Source organism: Penicillium macrosclerotiorum, assembly GCF_028827735.1.
Source record: "Penicillium macrosclerotiorum strain IBT 26536 chromosome Unknown utg000008l_segment0_segment0, whole genome shotgun sequence".
In the NCBI taxonomy this organism is placed as follows: Eukaryota; Fungi; Ascomycota; class Eurotiomycetes; order Eurotiales; family Aspergillaceae; genus Penicillium; species Penicillium macrosclerotiorum.
This window is the reverse complement of record NW_026643087.1, coordinates 443,300-466,854: the sequence shown is the minus strand read 5'-3', so window position 1 is coordinate 466,854 and position 23,555 is coordinate 443,300. Positions and strand designations below refer to the sequence as shown.

The following is a 23,555-nucleotide window of genomic DNA, read 5'->3' as shown; positions in this document are numbered from 1 at the left end:
GAACAAGGGGAATATTGAAAATCTTTCAATTTTCATTTAGACGCACTCACTTAGCTAATTTACCCTGCAATAGGGGCCGTCCTCACGAGACCAAGAACAAGCAAGGCACGGTCATCGACGAATTCCACGGGAGTGTGACGTACTTAAAGAATGCAGCCCGTGTGGTATCTGCGCATATATATAAGAATAGGAAGGTCATCTTTTCCAAGAATTATGGAACAGTACAGGTGCCAACCAAGTGAAAAGCAAATTGAAAGGATGATGGGAAATTATAGATATAAGAAGAAGGGGTCATATCGAGCTTGTTCTTCAACTGTCCAAAATCAAACCTAGTTTTCTATCAAACCTTTGTGCAATGAAATTGACAGTCCATAAAGACCAATTTCCACCAGAAATAATTCTATTCATAAGAGCTCGCTTCATAGTTATCATGTGATGGATTTATATTTGTTAAGTCAGGGGCCTTGAACTCATCTGTTGCTTATTTCAATAATATTGACTGGAAAGTGTCATGACAACGCGTTTAGATTCGCCCCCAGAATTATGGCTATCTTGAGACTGAATCATCACATTTTGGGGCTGGATCACCTCTTGAGGTTGGATCCTTTCTTGAGGTCGGATCATTTCTTGGGGTTGGATCCTTGACGCTTTATCGCAAGCGCTTACTTTCGGGTGTTGGACTCCTAGAGCAAACTTCAATCTTGGAAAATAACTAAGCCATTAGAGGATTCAAACAGGATCATTAATCATGCAACCGAGGGCCGGAAAGGAAACCCATTCAATATTTTAATAGGCCCAAATGAGAGTAAGAGGAAATAATAGCGTGATAGCGATCTAAAAGCTTCATATCACAAGACCCTAATAAGCTGTTACAAAGGATCTTGTTCACCGAGTCTAGCGAGGGTTCATCCAGCCAATCATGAGAGGTGGGGGTTCGGTACTACTTGCATGGTAGTTAACTATTTTACTATCAAAATAGAATCATTGCTTAATCGGGACAAACTCAATATAGTATGGAATATCAATAACCGAATCTCTTCATGATTCGGTTTAGAAACATCTGATTTCGCTCTCTTATACCAGATGACTACATTGATGACTGTGTAGATGATGAGGGAAGGAAGCTTTCCTTTGATTTTCATCCATCAGGTCATGCGTACTTTTGATTAGAATCCAATCCCGAATAACACGATTAATCTTGATTGCTCCGTAATACACAGGACTTCGGGCTTAGGAAATATTGCTCAGTTGCAGATAAACCGGGCTTGCTCTACCAGATCTTCACACATGCTTATTCAAAATGTTATCTCATCAAACAAGGCCTTCCTAACGGGCGATTTATCATACTTTCCTTCAAGAACTATACTATATTCAACAGCGCTACTTCTAGCCTTTCTGCTAGAGTTCTTTGAGTCAAATTGATTGTCTACTTCTACTCAAGGCTAACCTACTCATTGTAAGTGATATAGCCTAGATAGCAGTTCTCACTGGCTCTGATACCTATATAAGAGGATCCCCTCTCTAGGACTACCATACAAACCACAGCGCCCGCAGGAAAGTTCAACAATGCAAATGGTTCGAATTAGGATTGACAAACAAACCACCAAGCCGCCGCACACAATGTTGGAGAACTACCCCCCAAAGGAGAAAATAGACAGTGTTGAAGGGAAAGTGATTCAGATATGTCTAGGAGATGACACATGCATCATCGATCAGGAGGCGAAAATAGCTTTCGTAATCTTCGTCAATCTCCGCTTGAATGTATACGCACGGAATACATGGGTCCTCGCAGTATTATGTGGCTTCTTTTTCTCGACACAAACTAATAGCTATTGCCCATAGGCCCTTGGCTCGTGACTAGAAACGACCTATTTCCTGCACACTTTTGCTTTCCGTCTCCGCTTCTGTGGGCTGGGGAGATGAAGATGTAGAAAAATTCCTGTCAGACCATTTTTCCAAAGTAGACTTTGAATATGTGGTGTGCGGGTGATCAGGGCCTAGCTTTTGCTCGGACATTCGAGCACATTCGGCCATCAAGAGTAGAGCGGCTTGGTCTTGACCTGCTGACCAAATGGTATGAGCTAGGTTATTCATACTCGCCAGCGTGTCCGGATGGTTATCCCCGAGCTTCGTTTTTCTCATCTCCATAACCTGCACCTGGAGCTGCTCCGCCTCTTCTAACCGGCCTTGCTTCCTATACGTCGACGCTAGATTAGCTGTAATCGTCAGCGTATCCGGATGGTCGGCCCCGAGCTTCGTTTTGCTCGTCTCCATAACCAGCACGAAGAGCTGCTCCGCCTCTTCACACCGGTCCTGCTCCACATACGTCGACCCTAGATTGGCCATACTCGCCAGCGTATCCGGATGGTCGGCCCCGAGTTTCGTCTTGCGAGCCTCTATAACCTGCACGAGGAGCTGCTCTGCCTCTTTCCATCGGCCCTGCTTCCAGATCGTTGAAGCTAGATTAGCTATACTCGTCAGCGTATCCGGATGGTCGGCCCCGAGCTTCGTCTTGCGAGTCTCCATAACCTGCACGTCGAGCTGCTCCGCCTCTTTCCACCGGCCCTGCTCCACATACGTCGACGCTAGATTGGCTATACTCGCCAGCGTATCCGGATGGTCGGCCTCGAGCTTCATCTTGCTTGTCTCTATAACCTGCAGGCTGAGCTGCTCAGCGCCTTTCCACCGACCCTGCTTTATATACGTCGATGCTAGGTCGTTTATACTGCTCAGCGTGTCCGGATGGTCGATCCCAAGCTTCGTCTTGCGAGTTTCTATAACCTGTACCTGGAGCTGCTCCGCCTCTTCCCACCGGCCCTGCCTCGTATACGTCGAAGCTAGATCGGCCATACTCATCAGCGTATCTAGATGGTTGGCCCCGAGCGTCGTCTTGCGAGTCTCTATAACCTGTACCAGGAGCTTCTCCGCCTCTTCTAACCGGCCCTGCTCCACATACGTCGGCGCTAGACTGGCCATACTCGCCAGCGTATCCGGATGGTCGGCCCCAAGCTTCGTCTTGCGAGTCTCCATAACCTGCACGAAGAGCTGCTCCGCCTCTTTCCACCGGCCCTGCTCCACATACGTCGACGCTAGATTGGCCATACTCGCCAGCGTATCCGGATGGTCGGCCCCGAGCTTCGTCTTGCGAGCCTCTATAACCTGTACCAGGAGCTGCTCCGCCTCTTCCCACCGGCCCTGCTCTATATACGTCGGCGCTAGACTGGCCATACTCGTCAGCGTATCCGGATGGTCGGCCCCGAGCTTCGCCTTGAGAGTCTCCATGACCTGCACATGGAGATGCTCCGCCTCTCTCCAGGCCCCCTCAAGTCGGTAAGTCATTGCTAGCATTGTCGTGCTATGGAGTGTGTCTTCATCTTCCAACCCTAATATCTTTATTCTCTGCTCTCTCGACACAGATGCCATTTCCCGCGAATCAAGGATATTGCCACATTGGTGCGCATACCACGCTGCCATGTAAAGTAAATCAGCCCAGCTTTGGAGACAGTCTTGCGACTTCGGTCGATGTGACATAGCTGATTTTACATGTGGAAAAAGTGTCCGGCATCTCTCCCAATTTTCATATTCAGCTGTCGGGAATCCATTATAAAGATTGTAAATGAATTGCTTTTTCCACTCTTCGGCCTGGCCGTGTGTTTTGAACCATGTGCGTACTGTGAGCTGCACTAGCCGATGCATCGTGAGCACCATGCTATTTTCACTTATAGAGATAAATGAATAGTCTCTGAGGGTTGCAATATCACTCTCGAAACTGTCTCCTAAGTCGGATTCAGACGAAGTATCGCTATCCTCTTCACCTAAGCTATTCGTAACTTTCCCCGAAGAAACTAAGGTGTCGTGGTTTCTTTCCAGCCCCCGATTCCGTAGAAGATCCTCTGGGATTCCCTGTGAATCGAAAAAGCTCATAAGAGACAGTAAGTCGGCTGCAGACGGCCTTATTCGTCGAATATGGTCAAAGGATATTTGCCATGTTAATATTATTGAGTCCTTTGCCTCCCAGTCTCGTTCAGTATGAAATGCCTCAAAATTCAGAAGCTCCGTAGCCTGACGATCACTCTGCCGAAGCTTTTCGAGGTACTGCGACACCGAGCAACGGGGTGAACTGTGTGCGATATAGCTAGCCGCTTGCACTAGTGCCAGCGGCATAAACTCAAGTTCCTCCACAAGCTGAACCAAATCCGATCTGTCTGCATCTGAGTCCAGCTTGTGCTGCATTAGATCTAACGCCTCGGCCGTATCCATTGGTTGGACATCGATCAGATGCTTCTTAGGGCCAACGATCTCCGATGCTACTGCTTTGTTCCGGCTCGTAATAATGATAAAGCCATTTGAGGCTTCAAGGAGGTACTTCAACGGTGGCTGCGTCGAAACGTGGCTCCGGGCGTTCGCTCGGGCGTCCGTACGAGTTGTAAGTGGTGTGCGAAGGAGCTCGTCATCATCTACATTATCCAGGACAAGGATCCATTTTCCGATATTTCCATCTTGCAACCAGTTCCCGACAAGTTGGAATATATTAACGTTCTGATCCTCGTGTCCAGGCACCTTGGCGCGGTCGGCCAGGTTCCGGAGGCTTTGCTCGCAGCGTGCCGCAGTGCTCGCATGAACCCAGAAGACCCAGGTGTCGGAGGATTCCTCTCGGACCTGGTGGCAGTATTCGATGGCAAGCCGAGTTTTTCTATTGTACAGTTAGCCTTTGACGGATTGCCGTTACACCCGTGGCGCCTTACCCCACACCGCCGATACCCACAAGAACTATCCTAGACCCCGGAACTGACGATTTCTCGTGGATTGTCTTAAGGATTTCCTCGCGGGGAACAAAGTCCGGGTCATGCTGGAACGGCACAATCCACAGTGGCTCTGGGCGAGGCTCTGGTTGTTCTAGGAAAGCGTGTCATTGTCAGTCAATTCAACGTAGTCCTGTCCTTCCACACCATCGAAACTCACTGGATGTGAAATTCATCACCCCATTGTTGACCCCCACCTGGCAACCTGAGTTTTGATCGCTATTCAATGTCACAGATTCCATACTCAACATATACACGGCTAGTCGTGATTTAGGCGAAAGCAGAAAACGACCTCCCATTGAGGGGTCCCATCCTCAGCCTCACTATCAGGTGATCATGGCGCTAAGTGTTACATGGATTCAGCAGGGGTCACTGAGCATCCAATCCTCCAGCAGCTAGTGGTCTGGCTCCATCAAGTATGCGACCGACATGCCTGTGATGAGGATTGAGCAACAGTGAATTAATCATAAAAGTCATTCCGGAACTATTCTATGAGTATCCCGCGGTGGTATTGAAGGTGAAATGAAGGGCTGCAATTATATGATTATATGAGCGCGGGAAATTGGAGACAGCACGCATTTAGCGGGGGAGGAGTTAGGAGTATCTTATCCCCAACCCAGAGTTTAGCAGGGGTCCGCCGGGTGGGAAATTCTTCAAATCAATCACAGCACCTGGCCTCCTCTCTATCTCCGTATTGAATTATAGCAAATCGTCTCGCCGGGGTTGAAATGACTCACGTCTTCTCTGTTCGTACCGCCGTCTCGCGCACCGTAACGCGGTGAGTCCGAGGCGGGCACTCAAAAGGGTAAACGGCCGGGAAGTCAACAGCCGCCACCCAACTACTTATAGTTTGGAAGTAGTTCACGGGGTTTCCATGGTTTCCAGCCTCACCCAAACAAATCTGTCTGGGAAAAGGGTACAGGCCCATCGCGTATGATCCGCGCTCGTTTCATTTTCACCTCGAAACTATCATCGAAAATACCACGCGACAATGGCACAACCCGCGGTTGAGACAGATGAGGTTCGGGACGAGCTTGCCCAGCAACTCGAGCAGACCCCGTATGCATGCTCCTCCTTCAGCCGACTCTCGGGTGGCACGGCGAATTTTGTCTATCGAGGGATTCCTCGCTCGGGAAATCCTAAATCAATCGTCATCAAACATGCCAAAAACTACCTAGCCTCGAACGCGGACTTCAAGCTCGACGCTGCACGATGTGTAGGTTGTCTTCCTCCCTCTTGCCCTTTCCCTAATTTTCCTATCCCGGCTCCAAGTCTATGTTTGATGGTCGAGGACTCGATTGGGAGATCCACGTTCAAGATCAAAAAGACTCACGTCAGATTAGCATTTTGAAGGTGCCATCCTCGAAGCTCTCCACGCGTTTCCCCCGTATAGCTCGCCAGCGGCCATCACCGTCAAATCCCCGCAGCTTTTCCACTTTGATCGGGAGACGAATACCCAGATCGTAGAGGATTGTCCCGATTCGATTGACTTGAAGCATTTTCTTCTCTCGGACGTAGCAACGGACCTGTCGGACCCCTCCGCTCGAGCCCTCGGCCACAGTCTCGGGCGCTGGCTTCGGTCGTTCCACGACTGGGCCGCCGCGCCTGAGCAGGCGGGCGTCCGCGCGACACTTGCTCAGAATGAAGCCTTGAAGAATTTGAAGTTCTATATTAACTATCCCATGTTGCTGGAGACCATTGACAATTTCCCGGACGTCCTCGGACAGAGTCGCACTGTGTTTGAGCAGGTTCGTGATTCCGCGGCGGCGGAACTGAAACGGCTCGATCAAGACGACGAGTATGGAGCCATTCATGGCGACTTCTGGACGGGAAAGTACGTGGCCAGCTTACTTTTCTTTTTGTCTACTGTTGTTTATTTCTTCTTTGGGGGTCTATAAATGATTTCCGCGTGCCTTTGTACGCTGTCGTTCTAATTTCTAACGTCTCTGGCAGTATTCTCTTACCGAACATCCCCCTCACTGGCCAGTCAGAAACCACCGTCTTCGTGGTCGACTGGGAAATGTGTCAGATCGGGAGCCGGGCGCTGGATCTGGGCCAGATGATCGCCGAACTATACGAGACCAAGCTCTTCCGGGGCGTGGACGCGGGCATCTCTGTGATTAACGGACTATTGGAGGGATACGGTCCTCTAAGCAGGACGATGGCATTCCGAACTGCGGTTCATGTGGGCGCCCACCTGGTCTGCTGGGGCAGCCGTGTTCCTGGATGGGGAAGCCCGTCGCAGATCGAGGAAGTGGTGACGGTGGGAAGAGACCTACTCGTGCACGCCTGGACGGAGGATCAGGCGTGGTTGGAGGGAAGCGCCCTTGCCTGTCTATTCCACCAGCAATGATCCATATCAGAGCGTGCATGAGGGAGATAATAGAGCTAGAAAGAGAATAGCGATAACTGAAGATGCCCAAAAATATGGTTTGGTAGGGCTGTTGAATAACGAACAATCTCATTGGCGTTCTTTCACCGATCAGAGTTGGCCGGAAGGGAACGATTGGCTGGATTTTCCTGCATCGTGGGATGCAAAGTGGCTATCACTTTCCCATAAAAACATGGAAGGTGGCTCATACTCTGCGGTTGGCTTGTCTTGTAATCCGTCTTGCATGTCTTCTTCGTCTAGATCTGATGTCCATGCAGCTACAGAGGTGGGCGCCTGGGAATGGCTTGGTTCGGGGCGAATGCAGTGGCAGTGACGTGTCCCGTCCCCGTAATTCTACCGAATTCGCGGTCTCGAGGTGGGTTCCGTGGCGGTGCTGATGGGGAACTCTGATGGAGTAGGATGAGGGTGTTCAAGAATACTCTTCAGAAGACACCTATATACTCCCATCTTGAGGCTGCCGGTTGGGCATTCGTGATCGGCCGAGGACATCTCAAGATCGACTACCTCGTCCACTCTTTCTGATGGCAATAATGGGAGAAGCTTTTTATCCAATCTATTTTTAACTTCCATCTAGTATAGAGTTCAAATGTACCAAAGTCCAAAATGGAGATGGGCGCAGGAGCCACCACAGAGCGTTGCCAAGACAAGATGTGGCAGGGATGACAAGCTCCCTCGAAATAGACATCCATGTCTCGGGTCCCAGTCCTGGTTCCTGTACCTCCAATCCTCCCCTATACTCGCCTGCTGTCGAGGTACTCGGTACTAATGGCCCGGAACTCCGTTCACTCGGCCAGGTGACGAGGAACAACGAGCCTCAACCCCGTCCCTGCAATCGCCGTAGTTGGAGCTCTTTCATTCCTTTCCTTTAGACTTCTGAGCAGGCGAGTTTCGAGTCAATTGATTCTCCGGCCTTTGCTCCCCCTTCGTTTTCTCTTGCTCTCTTTCTATCTGCCTACCGCCGCCTTTGATCTGCAAGGGTGATCGAGCTCGTGCTCCTTGCGCCCAAAAGGCGCACCCGCAGCCAAGAAGACCGTGCAATCGGCGGCACGAGTCCGGCAATGACGAGGGTTTGAGCCTGATCGTGATTATACTAAGACAAGTCTTATCCCCGGGGAAGTCTTTCGTCTCCACACTGCGGATCTCCCGAGAGGATCAGTTGACGAGACCCTTGGGCAACCGCCATTGACAGCCCTCGAAGTCTGCCTTGGTCCCGTGCGGATTCGGTTCAAACAAGGTTGAGCCCAGTTGGAATGGGTTGGGACCAGTTGGGACCAGGGCAATCGATTGCCATTCTTTCCACTGCCTTCAACTTCAGCCCGGGCACAGACACGACAGCACGCCTCAATTCCCGATCGACGCGGAGGCCCTGTCACCTCGCTCCACTCCCTCCACTCAGGGGCCATGCGGCCTGCTCACTGGGGCGCTCCACCACGCTCAATCATGATAGGCAGATGGCGGCCCGGGCTTGGGCAGTGAATTACGAATTACCACTGGTCCCTGCTGGCTCCTGCTGGTTGCTACGCGGCCGGAGAACACTTTGTCTGGGATCTGCTCCACCCAGAACAGACCCAGTGGCTGGCCTTGTGTTCCCTCAGCCCACCTCACTTTTCGTCTTCTCTCGACCTTCTTTCCATGCCTTCCGAAGATCTCTAGGGCCCGATGCCCGCGCATCCCAAGATGTATATCCCACAGAAACGAGATCTTGGCCGAAAAGATAGCATCTTTATCATCGTACGTTGACCTCCGAGCGAATCCGATCATCATCCTCGACTGCGTTGCCGCCGGTCGCTTCTTTGCATCCGCCGACATGGTTCGGTGCTTGTCGTTCGTTCATTCCCCTGCTAACTTCACTTCCCCCGTTGGATCTAGTGCGTCTCAATCCTCATCTTCATCGTTGCTGTCTGCGTATGTCTGTACTTCGGGGCCCGGTGGCTCCGGCAGCGGCACTATGAACCCAAATACATCCCCGGGAAGGCATTGAAACGCAAGTGGAAGCAATGGCATCCCAGGAGCGCCTCGTATGGCCAGGTCCCGAACCAAAATGCGGCACGCCGTGATCAAGACACATCTTACCGTGGTGCGGGCGGATCGGACCCAGAGATGGCTGCTATCGCCACTCGTCAGGAGAGCAACCGCAACAATAGTAATGGTCCGCAGCGCGAAACATCCATCCGATCTATTATAACATTGCCGCCTTACTCGGCTAGCCCGAAGCCGACAGAGCAGATCATCGCGCGAGAAGGAGAAAGAGGCGGCATGGATATGGTCGTCGAATTTCCCGAGACTGTCGAGGAACAAGAAACCCGTCGGGAGGACCAGATGGAAGCGCTCTATCAACTGCGCGTGCAACGCCGTCAAGAGCTTGCTGATCGGGAAGCACGCCGACAGGAACGGAGAGATGCTCGAGCACGGGGTGACACAGCACGTCTCGAACAACTCGCCCGCGAATCCCGTGCAAGGAGTAATCGACGTCAGGAGGGCAGCGGAAGCAATACCTCGCTCAGCGCATCTGCCGTGATCGCTGAGCATCAATCGCGCGAACGAGAACGACGGATCTCAAGTGTTAGTTACGCCGAGCTGGGTCACGTTCGGCATGATGGCTCTCGCCTTCGAGCTGATTCGCACACCTCACACACTTCGGACTCGGATCACCACCCGCTACTACAGAATGCTGTGGTCAACAACTCCTCCCCGTCGTTAGTGGACCAGCCCAGTGTACACTCCCGGATGGAGTCCTTCACATCCACGATGTCCTCCGACGCTGACCCGCTGACGCTCCATCCAACATCCACCCGTGGCTCCTCTATTCGACCCGTGTCACAGGCCGAAGAAGAGGACCTAGGTGCTCTAAATATCCCACCACCACCTGAATACGATCATCTCGACTGGGGCGAGGCCCCTGCCTACGAAAGCCCCGTGAGAGAGCGGAACAACCAGCAACTCCCGAATATCATGCGTCTGCCGTCTATTCATATCAATGTTGCTAGCCCCACGACTCTCTCCCCAGCAACTCCTACTGAGTTGCATCCAGAGGAGTCCCAACGTGACCCATCAACACCTCCAGCCCCGACGGATCCTGTGCCGACACCAAATACCGCGTCCGGCGCATCCGGCCCCACCGCTGGAAATTCCCCTGTTTCATAATAAAACATCTTCCAAGATGATGTTTTTTGCTCTTCGGCAGTCTGATTTTTGATTTGCTTGAAACAACCCTACCGCGCAGCCTTAATGAATTTTACGATTTTGTATTATCCCCCTTTCTCGTGCTTTTTTTTCTCGCTATTTTATTGTCTGAGATGCACCTTGATTTCTCCATCTACCACCAGCTATCCCCTTCGATTAAGCACTCTTGTTCTTGTTTTTTTTTCTTTTTTTTCGGCCAGCCAGGCGTTACAGGGCTTTGACTGACCGATGAGTTCGCGATTTACCATACAATATTGCACCAATTCAGGTGACTTGGGTTGGATAGGTGGTCCGGCGTAGGGACTTACGGTTCAGGAAAGGAAGATCACGCAAATATGGACCTGGAGGAGTTCTCAGTTCTTTAGATACTACCCTTCTTCAAATCATATTTTCGCAACTTGGGTTCCCATACATGCTTTATCTCAGTAGATGCGTTGTTCCATGCCCTATACATACATGTCTGTGCATTTAGACATGACTGCGTGTACTGCAGGTCTGTCTGTACCTTGCATCTGAACTTCATGTGGATCATTGCGGTGGGAATTTCATTTGTACAATTTGCTGCAAATTTTAGTTCCCTTTCAAGAACTTCTATTCTATCATTTAATATGATGAACCCTGCGAGGTAGACACAAGAATAGATAGCGTCACAGATATACGTACCATGTGCTCTTGGTCTGTCCCTAGAGTAGCAACCTGGTAAAGTTCCCCTATGCTAAGCTATGTTGTATTTGTTTATATTTCTGGGGTTTTTGATTTCGACTTGTGTGGATTCTATATATAAGGTTGAAGCCAAACGAGCTGGTTGGGTTCTTGCACATCATGGTTCATTGCACCAGCCAACCAGATATTTATATACCTTTGCAATATATGCCTATCGACACTGTTAGGAGTTTCTACCGGGAGTACTTTTACAACAAAGACAGAAACGACTTCTTTACTGTGTCCTTATATAGCTTATGAGTTATGTTTCTACATATCAATGCCCATCTCATGGCGCTCAAGTCCATTGTCTTGTCCTTAACGAGTTGCAAAAGTTGCAAAACAGTCATCGTGTCGATCGGAGGCTGGGGAGTCGGGCGGCATCGTGATTGGCGGAGACGCGCAACCAAAACATTCCCGCGGGCCAAAACAAAACCCCCGTCAACAACTTCTCTTCTGCTGTACCAATGTTGTTGAATTAGCTTGTTGAGACGAAATCTCAGCCTGATTCTTGAGCATGCCTGCTTCGCACGCAAGTTTTACTGTGTCTGATTTTGACCCGGAGCACGAAGCCCTGGCCTCTACTCGCGAGTTCGGCAGTCCGCAGCTTCCCAATATGAGACACACGTTGGAAGACGAGGAACCTGACTTTGCCATCAACACCTCGACTCTGGACCGAGCATTCCCTGAATTTTCCCAATTACCCACATCTGAAGAAGAGGAGGACGAACAGGACGCTGTGCGCGTCGACGACACTATGTCTGATCTGGATGAGCTCTCAGTGGAGATGGGTCGTGGTGCCACGGGCAAAGCCCGTCGCCGGGACGATTCGCGCAGCTCAATTATGAGCTTCCAGAACAGTATTCGCTCTTCCTCACCAGCAGTTCGCGTCGAGTATCCAACTCCTCAGAAACAACCCGTCCGATCCAACTCCCGGCGCGCAGTGAGCGAGAACTTGCGGAAAGACGCTCAATTGCGCCGGGCAACCCAGACTCAGAAAGAAAACATGAGCCCTCAAGTTTCCAAATCGCAACGCGACCAGCGTCGGACTCTCTCAGAAATGCACGCCAAAGTACGCGACAGCTATGACGGTTCCTTTATCGGTGATGAGCGACCTGCCCCTGTTCCTGTGAACGCCCGCTCAACGCGTTTTGGCAACCCCAATAACTCCCAAGAGATTGCGGACGCGATTGAACGCGCTTCTCGTGAAGCCTACGCGAAAGAACTGCGCAAGTCGGCCTCGGCAGACACACCCCGTAAAACAGGCTCGACAACCGCACCTACCCAAAACAACACTATGGGCGACACCATGACACGCCAATCCTTCCTCCTTCCCGATCTCCCCAATATTTCCGAACTGGTTTCAGGCGTCTATGAGGATGGCACGCCAGTCTTCTCTCGCCACCATAAAATGCGCTCCACTCGATTCGTCTCGCATCCCCACGATCAAGACCAGACAGACGTATCATTCTTGCGTGAGCACATGCCTCTTGACGCAGTTCCAATCCCGGAAGATGAGAAGGCTCTTTTCGTTTCTCTGCGACTACTGCAGGACAAAGTTGCAGAGCTCGAGATGTACAAATCCGATGCGGAAAGACGCATTGAAGGTTATCGCGAAGAGAATGCAGCCCTCAAAGCCGGCCGATCGCGACACTCCGACAAATACGCATCGGATGATGCTGATTATAAGCGGGGGTCGAAACGGCTATCAAGCGAAAACCAAAGTGAGTATCTTAACCGATTCTTTTCATGTATTTTCTACTGACGAAACACAGAGCTTGAGGCTGCCAACCTCGCGTTGCAAAATCAACTTGATGTGGCCGATCGCAGATCTCAGGTCCAAGAAGCTGCTGTCAAACGGCTCAACCAAGAGAGAGAAGCTGCCATCTCTCAGCTGGGCGTGGCTTATCTTGAGACAAGAGAGCTTAAAGCAGAGAATGACCAACTGCGCCAGGAGAATACCGACCTCAAGTCTCAGTTGAGCCGTTTGTCATCCAAGTCTCGAGAACAAGATACAATTGAGTCGGAGACCAGTGTGAGCGCATCTGATGCCGACGATAGCCAGATGTACATCGAGCGCAGTACACGAGACTTGACTTCGAAGAGTTCTCGCAACAATCTGAAAGCAAGACGTCAAGATGATTCTCGGGCTAAGATTTCCACACAAGTCGACAAGGAGATCTCTCGCCTCGAGAAGGAGCGCGCCGAGGAAGCTCTATTCTCTATCAATGTTCTTCCACCCAAGCGGGCGTCAGCCTCCAAATCCTCCAGGTCCGAAACTTCTCGTCAGCCCGAGGCTCGAACTTCCAGAAAACAATCCAACACTGGAAAGCAGCGTGTGAAGCGTGTTGTATTGGATGATACAACCGGCGTGATTGATTCAACCGAGCAGACGAAGGCTTCTTCAGATGTGGAGAACTTGACTCTGCTCAGTATCATCGATGTAAGCTCCGACACCACTTCGTCTTTACCATTAGACAATGCTAACCCTTGATGCTCCAGGAAAACGAAATTGCTCAGCTACGCAAAACCTTGGAGGAAGAGAGATTGGCACGAAAGCAACGTCGATCCAGTATTCCGAGGGATCCCACCACTACTGAAACTGTAAATACTACTCGCCAGAGTATTCTCAAGACCCCTCTTCCGCGCAAGTCTTCGCTCCGCGAAAGCAAGCAAGCAATCAGTCGACCTGTATCGGCGGCCGGCGATGTTACTACCAGATCGACGGCTACCACTGAAGGCAATATCAGTCTGGTTGTGCCCACCCCTGAGCGCCCGAGACGACACTCAGATCACTCTGTCACATCTATCTCCCAACGAAAAAAGCAGAGAAACCTGGAGGACATGACATCTGCTTTCATCCTGCCAGATATCACATTAAGCCGAGCAGACTTGGCTGCCACCAACCCCTCCCGTCTTCCAGAGGCGACCAAGCGCGCCCTTGACGACATGGCCCAGCACGACGAAAAGAATTGCATGATGTGCAAGAACGTTCTTCCTCATGACGGACAGTGCAACCACGAACCAATCAAAGTCCCCAAGCCTGTTCCAGTTTCAGAGCGTCTGCCCAAGCCTTCGCCTCTCAATGAGGACCCGACTGTTCGACCTTCTCAACCGCCCACAGTGGCCCTCGCGAGCGTCCTCAAGGCACTCGAAGATGAACTTTCCCATCTCAAGATCCAGCTCGCAAGCTATCAATCTGCCTACAACAAGCTGGATGCATCAATTGGCAAACGACAGCGTAAATCCGTGCAGGAGAAGATGGAGACTATCCTCCGGGAGATCGATCTCAAGTCTGACCAGATTTATGCTCTATACGATGTGCTGGAGACCTGTAAGGGTGACATTAGCAAGCATGACCTTGACATGACCCTAGAGTCGATTGGCATTGACGTCACTGCGACTACAGCGAAGTCGTCTAACGTGGATTTAGAAGAGGATGATGACGAGCTTCCTTGGGAGGGCATCGAGAGTACTGCTGAACTGACTGGCCGGGCCTAGATTGTGACGGTTTTTGCTGTATCTTCCTGGGCGTTCTTTTAGCTTCATGAATCCTATTGCCATTGGCGTTTCTAGTACATCTCATTCAGGTTCAAATTCGTCATTTCCTATCAGGGAGCAATGCTACATATTGTGAAAGATTTGGTCCTGGTTCAAGCCTTAGGGATCTGCAAGTTGATTCCTTTCTGCCTTTTCATCTAGTCATTCCAAGTTCTCGTAAAGCATCTGTCAGTCCTAACTGTATCCAGTTATTCACCTCGTTCTGCATGCTTACAACGATATACCCCCTTACAACGATATACCCCAGCATACCGATTGCATTTACTCCCGCTTCCCTGTTGATGGTAGCTCGTCGTCTTGGTAATACAATCACCCAACGCTTCGTTTAAATGAAATTACGATGACATGTGGCGTTAGGTAGGGCAGTAGCGGCGTGCTTACAGCAAAATGTCTGACGAGACAAATACAGGATAGGAACTCGAATTAGGCGTCTGGCAAATACTCATTTTCTTCCTGGAATCAGTGTCCCCACTGTTCGTCCAAGTCATCACAGCCTACACCAGCCAAATTAAGATCCCACCTGCCTAAGGGAGGAAAGGGGCCACTGGATATCCTCTACGTACCAAAGATGAGGGGAATAAGCAGGACATGGACGCGCGGTATTCACTCGTATCATTGATACACACAATATCTCAACGCCCGGCTGCTTGACCTGATTGAGGGGTAAGGCGGTAAGCTTTCATATCATCGTGCGCATTCACTTCGTCCACAGGAGAGAGCTATCTGACCTAGCTTATTGTGACTATGGCGTCTACGATATCCTTTAGTGGTACGAACTCCGGATTTCAAATAGGGCGAAATGATGGCAATATCACCGCGCAGTTTAATTACCATATTGGTAGGTCAAGAAGCAGCTATGCTAAGAAATGAACACTAAGAGCTTTTCCTATCTCAGAACAGTCTGAAACATCAGCAGACCAAGCCTGCCTACAGGATTTGCAGACGACGAACCCTCGTTACGACAAGGCCCGTATCGAGATGGTCAAGGGTGGGCTACTGAACGACGCATATAGCTGGATACTCGGCCATGATGATTTCAAACAATGGCGTTATGAGCAACAGAGTCAGCTACTTTGGATCAAAGGGGACCCTGGGAAGGGTAAAACAATGCTCTTGTGCGGAATCATCGATGAGCTGACCAAGTCCGCTCCTAATACCTCTGTAATCTCCTTTTTCTTCTGCCAGGCTACTGACGTACGGATCAACCACGCTACCGCGGTTCTTCGCGGTCTGATTTTCATGCTGGTTGACCAGCAGCCACACCTTATATGCCATGTACGACGGCAGTATGACAAAGCTGGGAAGCAGGTCTTTGAGGATATAAATGCGTGGGAGGCTTTGTCGGAAATTATTACTGCTATCCTTGAAGACCCGCTATTACAGCCCATCACCACTTATTTGATTATCGATGCTCTCGACGAATGTACTACGGGTCTAGACCGACTTCTTGAACTTGTGGTTCAGAAATCAGCAGCATATTCAAATGTCAAATGGATCGTCTCAAGCCGTAACTGGCCAGTTATCGAAGAGAGTCTTGGTTCTGTGTCTCAAAAGACAACGCTCCGGCTGGAATTAAATGAGACGTCCATCGCTCAGGCTGTCACCGCCTTCATCCACTATAAGGTTCAGAAATTGACAGAAAAGAAGAAATATAATGATGAAATTCGTGATGCTGTTTCCCAACACTTATTGGCAAACGCATATGGTACCTTCCTCTGGGTAGCCTTGGTTTGCGAGCAACTGGCAAATACTCCGAAAAGAAATGTTCGAAAGAAGTTAGAAGAATTTCCTCCTGGCCTTGATGAGCTTTATAAGCGAATGTTCACTCAAATTAGCGACTCGGATGATGCTGAACTCTGCAAGTCTCTTCTTGGCATCGTCACGACTGTTTACCGGCCTATCACCCTAGATGAATTAGCGTCTTGCATCGACTTATCCGGGGACTTTGAAGATGACAGTGATCTAGCAGATATCATAGGGCTTTGTGGGTCATTTCTTACGCTCCGAGGGCGCATAATTTCTCTAGTTCATCAGTCAGTCAAGGACTTTCTAGTTCGAGAAGCGGCGCATGAAATTTTCCCCAACGGACAGGAGATAGTACACTATTCCATATTTTCGCAGTCATTAGAAGCTATTTCCAGGTCGCTTCGACGCGACATCTATGACCTTGTCCAGCCTGGATATCCGATCGACCAGGTCAACCAGCCAGACCCAGATCCGCTGGCTACAGTACGGTACGCATGTATCTACTGGGTTAATCACCTCAACGAGTGCTCTCCTAGCGAGAACGCGATGGCAGATCTCCAGGATAGTGGCTCAGTTGGAAATTTCTTCCAGAATGACTACCTATATTGGCTTGAGGCTCTTAGCCTGTTAAAATGCTTATCAGAGGGAGTAGCTTCGATCCTAAGGCTCGATATTTTACTAAAGGTTTGTTTCCAAAAATGCCATAGGGAAAGTATCTTAACGTTCTTGTTTTAGACAACATCACAGAACTCCCAGCTAACAGGTCGAGTTGTGGATGCATACCGATTCATTCTTTACCACAAGACGGCGATTGAGAATCAACCGCTACAAGTTTACGCTTCAGGATTAGTATTTAGCCCAACCCGCAGTATAACAAGGACTCAATTCGAAATCCAGGAACCGGCGTGGATAATTAGTAAACCAACGATGGAGAAGACCTGGAGTGCATCTCTACAGACTCTCGAGGGCCATACACGTCCGGTCAGTATGGTCGCGTTCTCCTCCGATTCCAAGTTCCTCGTCTCTATTTCAGACGATCACACCGTCAAGGTGTGGGACACTAGCAGCGGCCAGTGCCGACGAACCCTCGAGTGGAATAACAGCTCGGCTGTCTTCTCCCATGACTCCAAGCTTCTCGCTTCGGCTTCAGGCGATTGGACCGTCAAGGTGTGGGACGTTAGTAGCGGCCAGTGCCTACAGACTCTCAAAGGTCATAATGAAAGGGTCAACTCGGTGGTCTTCTCTCATGACGCCAAGCTCCTTGCCTCGGCTTCAGACGACTGCACCGTCAGGGTGTGGGATGCTAGCAGCGGCCAGTGCCTGCAGACTCTCGAAGGTCATAGTGTATGGGTAAACTCGGTGGTCTTCTCCCATGACTCTAAGCTCCTTGCCTCGGCTTCAGACGATCAAACTATCAGGGTGTGGGACGCTACCGACAGCCAGTGTATACAGATTATGGAGGGCTATAGCGAGAGAGTTAGCTCAGTCACCTTTTCCTATGATTCCAAGCTTCTCGTCTCAACATCAAGAAATTCTATTATCAAAGTGTGGGATATTACCAGCGGCCGGTGCCTTCAGACCCTTGAAGGTCATAATGATTGGGCCGACTCGGTCATCTTCTCCCATGATTCCAAGCGCCTCGTCTCAGCATCAAGAGACTACACTATCAAAGTGTGGGATGTTACCAGTGGCCGGTGCCTTCAGACCCTCGAGGGCCATAGCAGCGAGGTCAATTCGGTTATCTTCTCCCATGATTTCAGGCTCCTCGCCTCATCTTCAAGCGATTGCACCGTCAAGGTGTGGGATGCTAACAGCGGCCAGTGCCTACAGACTCTCGAAGGTCATAATGAATGGGTCAACTCGGTGGTCTTCTCCTGTGACTCTAAGCTCCTTGCCTCGGCTTCAGACGATTGTACCGTCAGGGTGTGGGATGCTAGCAGTGTCCAGAGCTTACAGAAAGAGCAGAATATCGAGTGTCATAGAGCTTCGGTCAACTCGGTCGTCTTTTCCTATGATTCCAAGCTCCTCGCTACAGCCTCAGACGATCGCACTGTCAAGGTGTGGGATGCTTCCAACGGCCAGTGCCTACAGACCTTCAAGGGTCATAGCAAGTTGGTCTACTCGGTCGCATTCTCCCAGGATAACAAGCTCCTTGCCTCGGCTTCAGACGACCGCACCATCAAGATATGGGATGCCACCAGCGGCCAATGCATACAGAGTGTCGAGGGCCATAGCAAATCGGTCAACTTGGTTAGCTTCTCCCATGATTCCAAGCTCCTTGCTTCGGCTTCACACGATCGCACTGTCAAGGTGTGGGATGCCACCAGCGGCCGGTGTCTACAAACTTTCCCGGATCTCATTAACACCGTACAATTTATCGTCTTCTCTTATGATTCCAAGCTCCTCGCCTTTTCATTATTTACCACAGTGAAGGTATACGATATTAGCAGCGCTCAGTGTATACAGACCATGGAGGGTCATGATATGGAGGTCTACTCGATCGTCTTCTCTCGCGATTCCACGCTACTCGCCTCGTCTGCAGAAGATTCCATTATTAAGGTTTGGGATACTAGCAGTGGTCAATGCCTACAGACCATCTATACTCACAGCGCCGCCTCTCTGAAATCATTCGACATTAGCAAATCATATCTTGAAGCTGATGTTGGTATGTTTCGTTTGTCTTCAGTACCACAGAGAGGACCGGCGCCAACCAACCCAGAAAGGCTGGGATTTGAAGGATATGGGCTAAGTTCTGATCGTACGTGTATCACTTGGAATTCCAAGAATCTGTTATGGTTGCCACCAGAGTACCGACCGCATATTTTTTCTTTTGCTGCGTCACTATCGACAGTATGTTTTGCTTGTCCCTCGGGACGGGTGCTACTTTTCATCTTTGATCACTCAAAGCTATAGTAGCCGTCCTGGGCCCCTTTGCCGCCTATCAGATTGTGCTATATGGTCCGTGGGGATGGAAACCACCCACAGATGGAGGGGAGAGTGGCCTGCGCGTGCCTCTCTGATGTGGCGCCGACTCCCCTATTTTTGGTCCTAGAACAAGCCCATGCTAGCCACAAAAACTACATCAGACGCTGATAGAATGACCTCACATCACAAGCCCCATATCAACGTCGGTATGATTGGCCATGCTGATCATGGTAAAACGACCCTGACGGCTGCCATCATTGAGACACTGAGCAGGAAGTTTGGCTCGACCATTACGGCCTACGACGAAATTGACAACCCGCCCAAGGAGAAAGTCTATGGTATTACTATCTCGACCGCCCATGTTGAGTATGAAATCGCGGCTCTCCACTGTAGTCAAGTTGACTTTTCTAGTGGAAAAAGAAGTGCGCGAGCTGCTTAGCAAGGACGCCTTCCTTGGGGACCACACGCCGTGCACCAACTGCTCCTCGCCGCAGTTCTACTTCCACGTGGCGGACGTGACGGGTTCGATCTCGTTGCTGGAGGGCAGGGAAATGAATTCCGGGAGATAACTTGTCGATCGCGTTCAAACTGATCTCGCCGATCGTGATGGAAGTTTGCCTGCACTTTGCTATCCGTGAGGGTGGTAAGACCGTCGGCTTCGGCGTCGTTACGTCTGTCCCTCGAGTACATAGCCTCCGTATTTCTTTTCTCGTCAGATCCTTCCATGCTTCTTTAAACAAGCTCGAAATATAAGAACAGCTTGTCTCATCCTGATGGAACAGCCCCTTGAAAGAACAGTGCACATGTGTTTTGTTGTTTACGAAGATGGCCGGAGAGGCTGGGGGCCATGTTTTGTGTCGAGAATGAGAACTCACTGAATACGGAGAAGACCCAGACCTTCCTCTGTGCGTCTCTGGCTTACAGTAATACTTGTTTCCTCATTAGTTTTGTATGGCACCCCTGGTATGCTCGGAACTCAGCGCCGTAACACGCTAGTCAGCAAGGCAGGAGATGTTCAACATTCCCCAGCCTACACATTTAGATAGTTCAGTCACCTAAGACATCATCATATCGAGCATCTCGTTCCATTAGATCCTAGCTTTCCTAGCCGATTCCGTATCCTACTATATTGACACTTTCCTCTAGACTGGGGCCTGGTGAATATATCCAACTGCGCGGGACTCTGGCGCTAACGTCCGTTTCTAGGAACTGGTTAGCCGACAGTTTTCATGAAGTTGATTCCGCTTGTTCCGTAACCGACTATTACACAGAAATATTCACGTAGTCTATACTAGCAAGACAGGACTCGGAGCTTTTCTGGGCCTAAAAATTCTATGCAATGATGTAATCGGGGGTATTAATACTTAAGTTAGTTAACTAACCCGGTCTAGGTATCATTTTCGGTATCTGTCAAGGGTGACGAGCAAAATGTGTGGTCTATCACATCAGAATTCGTTGGCTACCGAAATCTGGGTACTGCTGCCTTCGCCAATCTCAAATTCTACTGTGCTGATGTCACTTCCAGCTCGCCTGCTCGGTGCAATTCGTCTTTCTCGCTCCTGTGAGGGCAAGACCTGGATGGTTGTATTTCTGGCGAGCACAGCTGCGACAGAATTGCATCTGGACAAGGGAGTTATCAGACTCGATGTGTTCAACATCCATCAAGCTATAGATAGAAGGATGATAGTGGAGTAGCCTTAGACTCTGAGCTTATGTCGGCTGGTTCAGAACACCTATAACGGGAATCAGGTGTAAAAAAGGTTCAGGTATTGGCGGCAGGTAGTGTCATATTGAAGCTACAGACACGGATTTGGAATAATAAATTGAACATATACATTGAATGTCGGGGGAGAAAAATAAACCATATCACCATTATCTCAGATCGCGCTTCTCGACCATGCTTTTCTGGGAAACGAATCCGTAAGTATCCTGCTCCTTGCGGGCGGACACAATACAGAAGAGCTTTCCAGATTAGCTCAGGCCAAGATGGCAAATGATCTGAAGGTCATGCAGCCAGAGAATCCCTTGTTTGTTTTTAATCTTGGAACTATGTGATGGTTGTATACCAAATGCCTTCATTGGAAGAAGGGGTATACCCATTGATCTGCCATGGACTCTTCCATGGCAGCATGAGTTCCAGTGAATTGTTTCTTTTTCAGAAGCAAAATACCTTCGTTCCCTATTCACACAACAAAGATATAAGGATAGAAATGTGAGAGAATATGAAAAAATAGTCTATGATGTATGTATTTGGTATGCTGTAGCCAAATGTCGTTCATAGGAACGTGTGGAAACTAAGGATAACTCATCTCAGTCGAGCTGCCTTGAACTTGCTGACTCGTTTGGTCGGCTCTTCGATAGGTTCAAACTCAGGCTCTTCGGTGTTGACAAATCCTCCTTGTTGCTGGATTTTGCTGTTCCGTATTCTATAAAATTCCGAAGCAATCTCGCGACGATGGATTTCCTCGTCGAGCTCATCGGGCTCAGGGGCGGCGGCTGACCCAGGAGCTATTTCTCTTTCAACCAGCTTATCAGCCAAGGTTTTTCCTTCGGGCGGTCGAGGCACAGAACGTTCAATAGGCGCATCCAAGATGGGCAGGGAGAACGGTTTAGGCTCTTGTGGCCTAGCTGGGAAAAGAGCCGGGGGTGTTGTAGACGGTATAGCATTGGTCTGCGCTCGAGTGGCGTGAATACTGACAGGTTGAGTGGGGTGGGGAGGAAATGGCGATGCCGCGGGTGAATCACCAGCGGGAGCGGCTGCTCGAGCACTCTTGAATCGCGAAACTTTGTTGGGAGCAGCAGCTGAAGCCGCACGAGGCTCTGCCTGTGGTCCTCCTGTGCGTTCAACAATAGCATCGGAGAGTACTGGAATATCTGCCCGTGGTAAAGGAACCTCCTTCTTCTCAACTGCAACAGACTCAGGAGCTGGGGCAATATCAAGATCATCGGCAAAGGCGACCCTCTTCTTGACTTTCTTGTCCTTGGTGTCAGTATTGCCATTGGTCGCAACGCTCTCTTCCGCGGCGGCAGATTGTTCGATTTCTTGTCGCACATCATCCGGGAATGTATTAGTGTCTTTGCCCATATTGAACATCCCACGAGCGTTGAGTTTTGCCTCTAGCTCCCTCATCTGTTGGTGATACTCGTCGGAGAGCACAGGATACGATCGGCCAAACTCGTCCTCGTTATCCTCTTCATCGAAATCATCTTCGTCAAATGAGAATTCGCTACCATCTTCATCTAATTCCAATTCAGCGACAATCGCACCCACTTCATCAATGCCATATTGCAACATTTCTCGGCGAAGTTTAGCTTCTTCGGGGGATTCGTCGATATCGGTAACCGGCGGTTGTTTACGATCCTCGGCAGTGACAAGAGACACGGGGTGCATTGGATCTATGTCGACATCCTGTGTTACTTCGTTCAGCTCAGGGGCAGGTGTGCAGTCATCATTTTTGGCGGTCTTCTGATCTTCAGTCGTATCCGTATCTTTGGCATCTTGTTCGGGTTCCGCAGAAGCGGACGCAGAGGCGCTGTCAGCTGCAGCAGAATTTTCAGGGATGTCTTCGACGCCAGCCTTCTTCAAAGTTTCCAGGAGCTGTGTCGCATGATCTCCTGGGTTGTTGACCGAGCTAGAAATAATTTTCCCTTCCTCGTCGAGTTCCTCCATGATCTCGCGCATGGGAGCACCGCTATCTGCTGTCGCAGGGCTGGTAGGATCTAGCGCAGATAATTCGTCCTGAGCAGACCGCAGTGTCTTTTCCATAGTGGTCAAATTCTGCTTGACATAGTCGATACGTCTCCCTAAAAGATCCACGACCTGTCCGCGGGAGCGCGTAATGCCTGGCCGTCCGAGTCCTAAGATTGTCTGGAGTTCCTCCTCAGTCACTAATGATGCACCATATTCGCGGCCGGCAGCAAGGAAATCCTCTGTAGTCGCATCATTGTCTAGATTGTTCAGTTCTTCTCGTAGGCCGTCGTACTCCGCTTCCCAGATTCGCCAGTGGTAGAGGGATTTCTGCAGCTGGAGGATGTTGTCTTCGAGAGCGAGCCGCCGTTGCTCCAGGCCATCGAGGTTGTGGTTTGGAATACCCATGGCTTCAGCCTCAACTCAGTCGCATCTGAGTTACAATAGGGAATGTCGAGACAGAGAGCAGATATCGGAGGGGCAAAAAAAAGAAGAAACGAGAAGCATGAGTGGTCCGTGCACGTGCCCTGTGGAGCCTTATCGCCAGCTCCAACTG

General features: G+C 50.1%; 7 protein-coding genes across 7 annotated transcripts; 5 read left to right on the top strand and 2 right to left on the bottom strand.

Moving 5' to 3' along the window:
* Positions 1 to 1,857: 1,857 nt before the first annotated feature.
* On the bottom strand, positions 1,858 to 5,044 carry N7462_008362 (tetratricopeptide repeat protein; the record flags this gene model as incomplete). The annotated part of the gene is made up of 3 exons (XM_057080077.1): positions 1,858 to 4,693; positions 4,746 to 4,896; positions 4,963 to 5,044. 3 exons carry the CDS (start codon positions 5,042 to 5,044, stop codon positions 1,858 to 1,860), a joined length of 3,069 nt encoding a protein of 1,022 aa, XP_056930405.1.
* Positions 5,045 to 5,793: 749 nt separating this feature from the next.
* On the top strand, positions 5,794 to 7,155 carry N7462_008361 (uncharacterized protein; the record flags this gene model as incomplete). Its single annotated transcript, XM_057080076.1, has 3 exons — positions 5,794 to 6,018; positions 6,146 to 6,636; positions 6,756 to 7,155. 3 exons carry the CDS (start codon positions 5,794 to 5,796, stop codon positions 7,153 to 7,155), a joined length of 1,116 nt encoding a protein of 371 aa, XP_056930404.1.
* Positions 7,156 to 8,871: 1,716 nt separating this feature from the next.
* On the top strand, positions 8,872 to 10,338 carry N7462_008360 (uncharacterized protein; the record flags this gene model as incomplete). The annotated part of the gene is made up of 2 exons (XM_057080075.1): positions 8,872 to 8,925; positions 9,064 to 10,338. 2 exons carry the CDS (start codon positions 8,872 to 8,874, stop codon positions 10,336 to 10,338), a joined length of 1,329 nt encoding a protein of 442 aa, XP_056930403.1.
* Positions 10,339 to 11,596: 1,258 nt separating this feature from the next.
* On the top strand, positions 11,597 to 14,580 carry N7462_008359 (uncharacterized protein; the record flags this gene model as incomplete). Its single annotated transcript, XM_057080074.1, has 3 exons — positions 11,597 to 12,803; positions 12,855 to 13,522; positions 13,582 to 14,580. 3 exons carry the CDS (start codon positions 11,597 to 11,599, stop codon positions 14,578 to 14,580), a joined length of 2,874 nt encoding a protein of 957 aa, XP_056930402.1.
* An 804-nt stretch (positions 14,581 to 15,384) lies between these two features.
* N7462_008358 (uncharacterized protein) lies at positions 15,385 to 19,406 on the top strand (the record flags this gene model as incomplete). The annotated part of the gene is made up of 4 exons (XM_057080073.1): positions 15,385 to 15,478; positions 15,536 to 17,070; positions 17,122 to 19,051; positions 19,300 to 19,406. 4 exons carry the CDS (start codon positions 15,385 to 15,387, stop codon positions 19,404 to 19,406), a joined length of 3,666 nt encoding a protein of 1,221 aa, XP_056930401.1.
* Positions 19,407 to 19,483: 77 nt separating this feature from the next.
* N7462_008357 (translation elongation factor Tu) lies at positions 19,484 to 19,750 on the top strand (the record flags this gene model as incomplete). The annotated part of the gene is made up of 1 exon (XM_057080072.1): positions 19,484 to 19,750. One exon carries the CDS (start codon positions 19,484 to 19,486, stop codon positions 19,748 to 19,750), a length of 267 nt encoding a protein of 88 aa, XP_056930400.1.
* Positions 19,751 to 21,616: 1,866 nt separating this feature from the next.
* N7462_008356 (prefoldin-like protein) lies at positions 21,617 to 23,407 on the bottom strand (the record flags this gene model as incomplete). Its single annotated transcript, XM_057080071.1, has 1 exon — positions 21,617 to 23,407. One exon carries the CDS (start codon positions 23,405 to 23,407, stop codon positions 21,617 to 21,619), a length of 1,791 nt encoding a protein of 596 aa, XP_056930399.1.
* Positions 23,408 to 23,555: the final 148 nt, after the last annotated feature.